Source organism: Stegodyphus dumicola, chromosome 8 (genome assembly GCF_044657685.1).
Source record: "Stegodyphus dumicola isolate Sdum_Otavi_A_Nest chromosome 8, ASM4465768v1".
Lineage (NCBI taxonomy): Eukaryota > Metazoa > Arthropoda > Arachnida > Araneae > Eresidae > Stegodyphus > Stegodyphus dumicola.
Window position 1 is genome coordinate 7,384,743 of NC_140775.1, and position 12,781 is coordinate 7,397,523.

A 12,781-nucleotide genomic window follows, 5' to 3' on the forward strand; every position below is an offset into this window, starting at 1 on the left:
TATAATAGTTAGAATTTTCAAATGAGGAGGAAAGACTGGTTGCCTTTTTTCACAACAGAAATGCTTCCAGTAGAGTTCACTTCATTAGAAATTGTACATGTTTTTGGAGAATAGAACCTCAATTTTTTAAAATTTTTTCTGATTTATGCTTTCTTTTTTCAGGGCGTTCCATATTGAGCGATTTATATTAAGCCAATACAAGTGAAAGGATTATTTCTAGTAACGCAACACACAGCAAAATTTGTAGGAAAAACAAACAGTATTTTTCGAAGATTTTAAATCGTATCCATTACTTTTCACTTTGTCATGACCAAATTGGCCAGATACCTCATAGTTTATCCCTAAGGGCTAATTAGACCTTCTATAGTGATTCCTGCAATTAAGCAAAATGCCTCGGTTCTGTTCGTAGATACGCCTTTGTTATTAAACAGAGGAAGAGAGCAAAGAGTATGTGCCACATTTTGTGTTATTTTTAGATGGTTACTTTTTTCTTTAAAAAGGATAGGAAGCTTTAAAACTGGGGGAGTGGGGGAAGCAGCTTTAAGAATTTTGTGAAAATTGATATTCTACACTATAGAATTAAAAAGTGAATAAATATTTTAAAATTTTAGGCCATGAATCTAACCTGTTATAATGAACCAGGAAAAAGTTAACAATATTTTCGCATTCCCCTACCCAGGACAATGGTAATAGTCTTATTAATACCGAATTTTTTAATATTATTTTTCTGTTTTGCATTGTGATCAAAAAGTAAAATGCATTTGTTTTTGATAAACAAGTCAAAACTATAGTGTAGAACATCGATTTTTGCAAAACAAAGACCATGCCAATAAAGTTATTTCCTTCGGAAAGGGATGTTGTTGATTCGTAGTTTCGGCATGATGTCGACGATTTATATGAACTTACAATTGCGTCAAATTTTTATCATTATAATTAGTATTTCATATATGCTTGCTACTGCTTTTCAAATCGGTACAGAAAAGCAAACAAAGGTTATCTGTGTATGGGAAGGGATGCCATCCCTTCGTGGAGGACTTTCAAAGGGAAACTTGTCTGTTTGCCTTATACGCAAGGAAAACCATAAACGCTCGTTCAACTCGTTCCCGGATATTCTAACCTATGTTGAACTAGCACAGTTTATCAGTCTTATACATTCTGCTCACTAACACTAGGTTATGTGCTTTTTCATTCTATTTAAAATCTCTTAATTTATACTTCTTTTAATCGGTATTTATCTGATTATTTGTTCCCAAATAGAGATGCACACAAAATAAATAAATAAATAAATCTGAAAGCTTTCAGATTTTATATTACGCTCAAAGGGGCATTTTTTAACGTTTTGAGTGTTACCTTTATTTATTAAATATCAAGTTCTCCGCATTTAAAACCATAAAATTCAGTTCAACAGCAATATCACAAAATAAACTAAAAAGAGCATATCTGGGAAATTTCCGATACAGTCTCACGCGCTGGAGATAGAAAATTTTTTTTTCGTACAGTGTTGCCATAGTTCGTTTTGAAATTGATAATTAAATTAATCAAAATTTCGTTAAAGTTTTACAAAATATGAAATAGATAATAAAGCAAATTCTAAACTCCAAATTTGGGCTTCCAGATGCCTATATTGAGTAAATGAAACACCACAAAATTTCAAAATGAAATTAGTAACCCTTCTTGGCCCCTTTGGGCTAATAATAAAATGAAATAAATTATTACTTGTCAGTGAATGAATTTTTTATCTGCGTATTTGACAACTACCCTATTAGATAATTTTAAATGACAATAATTTAAATTGCTAGATGACTAAGAAAATAAAATTTATTGCATTGAAAGCATCGAAGTTGGCATGCTCTCTACATTATTAAAAAAAAAAAAAAATATTGACTTAATTGAAATTTGAAATTAATGTAAAAAACAATCACTCAAAATTATTTTACTGTGTTTCCTTCCCTCTTTTGTGCAATATTTAGATAATAAGTAGCAAATCTCAAAATTAAATATCCCAACTTATATTTTTTAAATACTTATTTTCTTTTAAACATTATGCTTTTAGATTGCTTGGTCCGAAACGAAAGGGCTTTTTCTTCTTTAGTGACATTAAGCTTGATAGCTAGAGGGACCGGATATGGAGGGCTATTCAAAGCTGTAATAGAACAAAAGCTTTACGACTTGAAAGTGTCCCCTAACCTTCGAAGTATTTTCCTGCCGCTTGTTAGCTGAAAAGAATGATTTTTCCTGATCTGACTTCTAAATGGAAAATCGTAGACTTTTTGTTAATCACATGCATATTTTGGGAAGCTAGAAAGCAATATTTTTTAAAACTTAAGTCTTATCAATTGAAAATTAATTAGCGCTTTTTTTAAGTATAGGTAATGGTGAAGTGGGAGGGTGCCCGGGCGCCGAGGCACCCCCATGGCTACGCGCCTGACTTGTCAGTCAAAATTTTCTCGTTTTCAGTAATTTCTCTGTCACTTTCTTAAGTATTGGTAGCGGTTTTTTCTGTATTTAGAACCATACTACAGATTTTGCCATTCATTAATTGATTGATGATTGAGAAGCATTGTCATCACAATGAAAAACTTCTTTTATACAATCTTCATTTATTACCGTTTCTCCACATTTCTTTATAAAATCCGGGCAAAAAATAGCATTCAGTGTTGAAAGCTAACCTGTGTCCTTCACGTATAAGAGGCAGGTAACTTTTTTGAGACCAAATTTAGGAAAAAAAGTGCGTCTTATATGCCGTCAAATACGGTAAGCCTGAATTGTATTAGTTTAGTTGTTTATTATATTTATGTCTATTTCTTGCACCTGCTTAAGGCTTATCAGAGTTCTGAATAAATAAATTCCCACCATTTACTTAAGCCTTCTTGAGAGCCGGCGCTAGATATATCTTATTGCCTGATGCAGTTTCTGTGTGTCCTAAATTCTTTGACTCGATGAAGTACAAGAGCCCTGGCTCCAGTTCTGGGTTTATGTGAATAACAAATCATTTATTCTTAATTCAAATAGCCCTAAATGTAATTTTTGGGTCTATGAGTATCATCAACAAAATCTATTTTTAGCATATGGAAAAGAAATGTTGGTAAATTTTTCCTCATTAACATTTTTTAAAGTGTTTAACTTAAATCTGTAATCATCGCCAGGCGTAATGTCAACATAAAACATAAAAGATTACTATACTCCTTCTTTATTCAATTACTAACATATGAAATTGTTTAGGCATCACTACATGAGTCCTTACTACATTTGTCATATTTTGATAAACATACGGGGATGAAAGGAAAGTACAGTACAAAGCACTCATAATTTGTTTAGCTTTTCGTGATAAGCTTAGAGCCTCATCTACACTGTCCTGTCCAGTAATAAAATCATCAACATAAACACAAGAATTCAATATTTCAAATACATCTGGCTGCTCATCTCGATATTTTCTAATGTGTTCTTTAATTGTTGCAGCCAACAAAAACAGACTTGACTTAATTCCAAAATTTACGCGCTTGAATCTATATGTCGCTAGTTTTAGATAATTTAATTGTGTATTTTCCACAAACAGGAATCGCACTGCGTCTTGATCCTTTTCTGCCAAAGCAATCTGCAAAAATGCTTTTTCTACATCCGCTGAAATTGCAACTTTATTTAATCGGAAATTAATTAGCAGATGGAACATATTAGGATTTAAATTTGTCCCTGTCCATAGACAATCGTTCAGTGATAGCTGCCCGAACTCATGTGAGCTGCCATCAAACACTATTCTAGTCTTCGTTGAAGCACTGGTTTCTCTAAATACCGGTTGGTGTGGTAGGTAAAACACTGGTTTGTCGATAGGTATATTTCCATCTGACACTCTCTCAATGATACCTTGCGTGAGATAATCATCTAATATTTCACTATATGTAGAAAACAGTGTTTTGTCATAATTCATTCGCTTTGCAAGAGTTTTTAATCTATTTTCCCCTACTCGGTAATTATCGACTAATTCCCTCCAGTCCCTTTTCCAAGGTAAAGTAACCTCGTAGCGACCAGCTTTAAAACAAACTGTCTTATTAAATATTTCCAATGCTTTGTCTTCCTCATGACAATAAGGATCATCTTTAATTCCTAATGATTCTAGGTCGAAAAACATTTTCAATTCCCTCTCTGAATTATCATTTATTAACCCACAATACGATAAATTATTTCTCCGTGAATCATTTACATTTCCACTAACTATATATCCAAACACACTATTTTGTAATATCAAGCCTGTGTTAGGAACATAGATTTTACCGGCTCGTAACATATCATAAAAAAACTTCCGTGCCGCACAACAGGTTTACTTTATCTGGTATATAAAATTCCGGATCCGCTAAATTCACCTTCTCAGGAATCGCAAGGTTACTAACATCGATAAACTTTGCGGGAGTTAAACCTGCTATTTTTGGAATTACCAAAACCTCTAGTTTTCTTTTATACGTTTGTTCCTGATTACAGATAAGTACAACTGTTTTTCTTTTTATTGTAAGTTGTGATACCTGATATACTGCAAACCGAAATATTTGCCTTTTCCCCTTTTTAAATTAAATATATCCGCTAATTCAGTGGTACAAAAACAAGAAACACTTCCACTATCACATAACGCTTTCACCTTAATTAAAGTTCCATCGTTAGTCTCAATGAATACAAAGGCAGTAGATAAAATCACGTTTTCCCACTGTTAGTACCCGTAGCGGCTGTAAAAGTTTCATTTTGAGTTTTAGCTTGAAATGCAGGTGCGAGTACATTTAACGCATTGCTGTTTTGATCACCCAACTCCTGATCTAAAGTGTCTGCTCTTTCTACTGTGGTGCCAATGAAATTATTTTCATTTTGATAATACAAGAGAAAGCTATGTTTTTTCTTACACTTCTTGCACAAGTAACTAGAACGGCAATTTCTCACACTGTGCAAATTAAAACAACAAAAACATAAATTCTGTTTTTTCACAAATTCTACCCTTTCTTTTACACTTAATTTCTGAAATTTAGGACAATTAAAAAGCTTGTGATTGCTCAAATTACATAACCTACACGAATTCTGCATTTGTTTTTGATTTGCATTAGAAACGACAGCGGTAACTCTATGTGTAACTTTTTTTGTGTTAGTCACACTATTTAAGAGTTGAGAGTTCTTGCATGATCTTTAAGAAATTCTATAAGATCTGTTAAATTAGGCAAATTCTCTTTCTCTAATTTTCTTTCCCACCATATTTTGGTGTTAGGATCTAATTTTTGCCCTAAAATGTGTGCAAACACATTGGAAGAAAAACCGTTAACACTCTGATTTAAAACTTCTAGTGATCTCACGCATTCATTTGTAATGTCAATTAAGTTTAATATTGCTGACGCAGACTCATTTTGCATAGGATGCATATTCATAAATCGTCTCAGATGAGCATACACTTGTTCGCGGTGATTAGAGAACCTTTCTTCTAGTAATGAAAAGGCTAATTTATAATTAGAGTCAACTATGGATATTGACTGCAGAATACGATAAGCATCACCTCTTAGCGCAGATTTTAAGTACTGTAATTTGACTGCATCTGTTAAATTAGGATTTGAATCAACACTGGCTAAAAAGATATCTTTAAATGAAAGCCACTCATGTAAGTTACCCGAAAACGCTGGCAAATTAATTTTGGGTAATTTAATATTGTTCTCAGTATTCATGCAAACCGAAAGCTCCGATTTAATTTCTTTGGAAAGTTTAGCTAATTTACGATTTATTTCGACTTCTACATCTAAGAGAATATCGTCAATCTCTTCTTTCTCTTTTACATAAGCGTCAATACTTTCTTCCGTACATAACCCGAACAAAGAATCGAAATTAGAATTTATTTCTTTCTCAAACACTTTAAATTTATTTTTTAGTACTTCCAAGTCACTTCCTTGGACATTTTCGTCTACAACCTTTTGTTTTAACTTTGTTAACTGTGTTTTTAATGTACGTTTTTTCGCTAATATCTCCTTTAGTGACATTTTAATTAGCAAAAGTCAATAAACAAATAAAGAGCTTCAAAATGGTACAGTGAGCTTCAAAAAGGAGGAGGGTACTTACCCTTTTGTTTCTACAGAACTTCAATCTTGAAGTATCCTAATATAATTCTTCGTTTCACAAACCTAAAGTAAATTCGCACTCTCATAAACTTTATTAGCTCTTCCGGCTCTGATCGGCCACAAAACTTGTAATGACTTATTCTATTTCCCGTCGATAGCTATATATCGTAATAAAATAACTCCACACACATTACACAGTTTCAATACATTTATTTTCCACAGCGACTCTCTGGCGCTAAGTTTCACCTTAGAGCGTAACATATGAATCGCAACTTCCAATGTACCACAAAATCAAGTTTTCTCACAGAATCCATTTCAACGCCAATTCCGGCGGCGCATGCACCATTAGCCAACATTCCGCTCTGGCGCCAAGCATTTCTCAGCTAATACAAAACAAAAAGAAAATAATATGTATTGAACAACAGGTCTTGTATGCCAATGTAACTGACTTCCGCAGAAATGATGTTCAATTCCGTACGGCAAGAACTAGACGGATGTCATCTTCACAATGTATAGTAACAAGGTATTTTATTTAGTGTCGAAGTGAAATTAAGAATCGGGACTTTCCAGATGTTTTATTATTTGCGGAGGGGGGAATCAAATGCGCATGCGTATGTCTACGAGAAAATGTTGTTGGTGGCTTTGAGGTCCGGATTTTAGATCATTCCGGATAATGGACGCCTGGATTTCGTACTTTGTACTGTACCATTAAGATATTCTGGCACTGACGAATCAGTCGTTTGCCAATCTGAATTTAATAAATGGCAGTTTTTTTTTTAATTGATTAATATGTATATGTTTCACTTCTTGGAAATTTGACCATAAAAAGTGGCTGAGTTTATTAACCAGTAAGTTTATTATGCAGCAACTGTTGTATATATGATTAAGCCTTATTTATTTTTGTTTGCTGCATATTTTCCTATCCCTGTTTATTTTATTAATTATTTTGTTCTAAAATAATTCTGTTTAATATTGTTTTAATTATTGCTTTCTAGAATTATATTCATAATATTAAAAAAAATGTAAATGTACTTTCATATGCAAATTCTGTGTTTGATTACTAGTTTGTGTAAAAGTGTGGTGAATGCTTAACTTTCATAAAATTTTATTTATATTTATATTATAAAAACTTAACTTTTCATTTTGAAGGCAAGTATTTTTATATTGAATGCTTTTCATTATCAATAATTAGTTCAAAATTCATCAAAATTTAACCAGAGTTTTGGTGATGATATCAACAAAATGTTGTGTGCAAATTCAGAAACCTGAATGATCTTTCTGTCTTGTCTTTCTCTCTTTTTTTTGTAAGGGAAGGAGGAACCTAAATCACATTTCTTTCCTCTTTTTTTCTTCCTTGTATGAAGTAAAGGAAGTATTGTAATTACAAAAAATTCCGGGTCTCATATTTCAGCAAAAATATCCATTTTGACAGATATTAAATGCAACTTAACGGTGTTTTGGGCATGACATCTGTAGGTAAGGACAGAAACGAATTATAAAACTGATTTAAAATGGATACACACTTGAGTTTTTATGTATTTTGCCTTGTCGTGAAGTGAGAACTGAATTAATGCGTAAGTGAAGTGATATTGAGTTTTTATGTATTTTTGCCTTGTGAAGTGAAAACAATGAAAATGCATGTAATTTAATATTCCGTACAAGGAAGTCATGTGGTGTATACATCAGGTTTTTTTTTTTTTTTTTTAATGCATAGAAAGTTTCCCTAAAATTGATGGTTAGCCAAAATTGTATTTTACGTCATTTTAAAGCTAAATTGAGATATGTTATTTTTACAGCTACTGATAATTGATTTAAACCTTGGAAAAATTAATTAACATTCTTCTAACTCATGCTTTAATTTTATATTATTTTGATACTTAAATTTACCTGTTGTCAGTTCTCAACTTGAAGATTATTATTATTGTTATTTTAAATCTTGTTCATCTATGTGATATATTAACAGCAAAATGGCAGAGAAGAATTTTGATTTTTAAAGAAGGAAATCCACTTCCTCAAGATGCATAAAGTTCATTCTAATATAGCTGTTGCCAAATTGAATTTTTCCTTAATTGTAATTTTAAGTTAGTCTGCTTTTTTCCCTCTTGTATTATAGAAAAGTTATTGTTAAAAACATAGTTCTTTTTAAGTTAGCACTGACCAGACTTGTTTATTGAAAGGCTTATGAGTTTAATACAGTTAAACCTCATTTTGGTGAACAGTCATAGTTTGTTCATTAAAAGGAGTGCATTGATCTTCTATTTTAAGGTCCAGGCATTCAAGAACTGTCTGTTAACATGGAGTCTCCACTAAAGTGGACTGTCTCTTAGTGAATGTGCATGAATATATTCATATTTTATCCTTTCGTTATATTCTGAATAAGTGTGCGTACTTTATTCTTAATTTAACCATTATTAGTGCTATGAAAGTCTGTAGAGTCCCTTTTGGATTTGTTGGTATTAGTTAACAAATTGTTAAATTAAAATAAGATTCCTAATTTTGATATACCTTTCATAGGCAGACAGTTTTATAAATGTCCTGAAATGGCTGAAGATAAAAGATGTGGATTTTTCTTGTGGAAAGATGATGAAAGTGCTCAGTCATCACAGATGAATTCTTACCAAAGACCTGAGAATAATTTTGCTTTTAGGTAAAGGAAATCTGGTTTAATTTTTATTTTAGAGTATGTAATAGCTGTAAGTTATTTTGATGTAGTTTAATGTTAGTTATATGTAAAATGAAATTAACAGTATTTAAGTGGTAACAATAGCATTAAATTCATATTTTAAATTAAATCTGTGTAACTGTGGAAAATAAGCTTTTTGATTATTTTATCAAATGAACATAAATTATTTCTAATCTTCATATTTCAAACACCAATAAATTCATAGATTTTTAAAATTTTTTTACTGCTTCTAAGAGGTTAACAACATACTTTGCTGACCATTTAAAAAAGGAAGAATTTATGATCTGTTTTATATCTTTTTATATTCCTTTCATTAATTACCATATATTCTGGCATATAAAGCACTCTTTGAATACAAAAAATGAGATCAAAATTTATGGGTGCACATTATATGCCAGATATAAAAAATGATAGATTTAAAAATAAGGAATGAGCATAAAAAGAATTTGATTTCTATATGTATCTAAATGCTGTTTATTTAAAAGAATGACATACTTATGAACTTAAAAAAATTCATTATTGGATAACACAGAAAGTTCATCATATTCGTCTTCTGTTATATCTTCAGGCACATCATCAAATTCTCTTTTATCTTCATAATCACTGTTACTCTGATCCATAAATAGATAATCGTCTTCCATTCCATGTAGATTGTTAGATGTAATGCACTTTTTAAATGACTTTGGAATTATGTAGGCTTTAATTTCATTCCATGCTTTTATTATCTACTCACATACTGTTTCTAAACTGGCATAATGTATTTAGCCTCCTTTTTAAAATGTTTCTTCACCTTCTAACATCCATGTATTCCACTGTTGTTTTAAATTTTCTTTGGATGGTTTATTAATACAATATCTAAAGGCTGAACTATTATGTTAATCTGCCTAGAATAACTGCCATGTCTGTATTACATGCTTCCAATAATTTCTTCGTATTATTGATTAGATGAGATCCGGATATGCCCCAGACTAAAACATTTTCTGGATTCTTTAAGGCAAAAGGGTGCTTTTGCCAAATGTTTCTTATACACAGTTTCACACTGTTTTCATTCATCTATCCTTTCTCTTGTAAAAACTAAACTAAACTCAGTAGTGCAAACAGCTCTAATGGGCCAAGGCCTGCAGTGCCCTGAAATCTGCTTTCTTGACAATGGGCCTCGGGGTGCGTACAGCTTGTCGCAGCCCCCCCCAATTAACAAACTTGGTACTCGTTTTATTGACCCAAGCAAACTTGGTACTCATTTTATCGACCTAAGGGATGAAAGGCTGAGTCGACCTTGCCCAGCCTGGTGTTTGAACACCAGACTTGTGGTGCTGCTGCGCGATACAGTAGCCACTGTGCCACCGGGCCTCATCCTTTCTCTTCTTGTACATAAATGAAAGCACCATTCGGGAAATTATATTTTGACATTTTTTTCTTTTAAAAATACCCATAGGTTTTTAATTTTGAACAATCTGCTAAATAGGAAAGCAGTACAGTGAAGGGAGATCTTTCATGACCTGTTGACTTTCTCTTTTTCTTTCTCCTTTGTCTTGAAGGTTCTTGAAAAAAGTAAAAGTCTAAAAAATACAAATTTCAGTTAATCAACTAATAATAAGTACCATTGAATACTAGCTAAGAATAGTATGCCACTAAATCTGAAATATTAATAAATGCACTAATATGAATACATGCAAAGCTCTGGGTAGTTTTTTTTTATGTTATTTCTTATTTGTTGGAACAAAATAAATATATTCTGGACCTTGCACCTATGACTGTTGCATAAAGCACCTGATATCTGGACAGATATATTCACCAAATAAAATAGAGTATGCAGTATCTTTCTATTTGCTTTTAATTTATTATAGTTTTGTAATATATATATAGAAATATTGATTAGTTAAGAACAAGCTAAAATGAACTAGGCTGACCTACTAGGGAGAAAAACACACACACAGTGGCGCAACAGCCTTAGTGGGCCACGGCCTGCAGTGCCCCGAAATCTGCTTTCTTGACCTTGGACCCTGAACTGCGTCAGCATATGCACTGGACAAGTGGTCAACTTGTCTCAGGACCCCCGGTGTTTAGTCCCCAAGCGAATTTGGTATTCATTTTATCGACCCACTCATGGAATGAAAGGCTGAGTCAACTTTGCCCAGCCCAAGGATCGAACCTCAGACCTGTGGTGCAGCTGGGCACATACTGAAACCATGTTTAAATATAAAAGCGTATCAACCTTTATTATTTTACATCATTTTTAAGTTCAATTTAACTGTGTGTGTCTTTTTTTAATTTTTAACATATTCAATAACAATTATGCAAAAGTAATACTTTTTGATATATGTTTGTGTATATTATGCTGAGATATAGTAATGCATTTTTATCTTTTGCCTAATTTGAATGTTGCTTAGGTTTTTTTTTTTTTTTTTTTTTTTTTTTTTTTTTTTTTTTTTGTTTTGTTTTGTTTTTATATAAATGTACAAAGTAGTATGCCAGCTGCAATTTAATCTTAATTCAGTGTTAGTGAATGCAAATAAATATTAAGTGTTCTGATTGTGTAACTATTTAACTTTTCTAATTTATATTTAGGCATTCTGCAAATGCAAATGAAAATTCTGCTGTACTTTGTAGATGCTCATTAGAGGCAAGATTGTAAGTATAATCGCTATTAGTTTGAAAGACTTGCATGAATATTTCATCAAATTCTCTTCCCTTAGTGTTAAAAAAAAAAAAAAAAAAAAAAAAAAAAAAAAACTGTCTAAAAGAAGTTAAATTATGTTATCAATTAAATATTTAAATCAAAATGAACCTTGATATATATTATTATAATTTCTTTCAGCATTTTAAAGCCAAGTCTCAAAACTGTTTTCAAAATTTCATTTAATAGTTGCTCTATCTTTTCATTAATCTGATAAAGAAAATCATCATTTCAGACTGCTCATAGATACCATAAGTTTCCATAATAAATTTTTTTTATCGGATATAAGGGGAAATCTGTAATTTTTTAAGTTTATTTAACTTTCTTTTCTGTCCAAATAGTTTAGCTTAAATTAAAGTTTTATTTCTGTTATTAAATAATAAAAACAGCTTTGCATAAGGAGCAATGTTTAATAGCTTTGCGTTTATTTTAAATTACTTTAAATTTGTTTATTTTTGTATTCACTTTTGAATTATTTAATAACTTCTTTTTTAAAAATCATTCAGATATAATCCAAAACATGGCTCTGTTGAAAATTTTTCATCCGCTTCTTGAAAAAGACCATAGAATTTTTAACTATTTGTTATATTATTTTATTGAATTGGTTTTGTTTAAATTTTGATTTCTGTTCTTTCTGTTTGCTGGTAAACCACCATTTCTGATTCAGTTACGTTTTAGTTATATATATGTAAGAAAAAGAATATGTAAAAGATTAAATTAGCGGCTTAAAAGTGGATTTCCCTTCTGTATTCTAAAAATAGTAACCTCTATTTGCACTGCGTCATTTTCAGAAACTATAATTCTGATCATGTAAAGGGAACTAAAACTCAAACAGACAATAGTAATTTTACAGTAATATTAACTGTTCAATCAAAATGCATTGAGAACCAAAACTAACTTAGTCTGAATTAAGATTTCATCCTGAACATAACACACTTGCTTCGTACGCTTTGGCTTAACTCGACTGCTGCCTATCTGCTCCTTCTTTCTTATTGCAAGTTTACCTAAAATGTAATAGGATAGGCATATTTAATATGCCAATTTGATTGTGGCCACAACATGTTTGGTGAAATAAAAAATGAAGATTTAATCTGCCTTCACCTCCAATTTCCTATTCGTTATATCAACACTTCTACACCATCAAAATTATGCTCGCTATTGCTTCTAAGTTTGTTTTTATCACACACACATACACACATATATATAATCAAGAGTTTAGAAATTTCAAAATTATTATTATTAATTGTTAAAGGCCTTGTAGTATTCTGCAAAAATAATTAAATAATCAAAAGATAATAAATAAATTAGAAACAGAGGCTAACTAGCTTACAGGAAGAACACAGTTAT

The 12,781-nt window shown here is 31.4% G+C and overlaps 1 protein-coding gene across 4 annotated transcripts in view; it reads left to right on the forward strand.

The window, feature by feature from the left end:
• The window catches only part of Top3alpha (topoisomerase 3-alpha), a 171,055-nt gene that overhangs the window by 123,584 nt on the left and 34,690 nt on the right, over positions 1-12,781 (forward strand). For all 4 annotated transcript variants that reach the window (XM_085821549.1, XM_085821547.1, XM_085821548.1 and 1 more), the window contains exons 25-26: positions 8,589-8,721; positions 11,326-11,388. In XM_085821549.1, the coding sequence (XP_085677675.1) occupies positions 8,589-8,721; positions 11,326-11,388 (196 nt within the window). The remainder of the gene's footprint in view (positions 1-8,588; positions 8,722-11,325; positions 11,389-12,781) is intronic.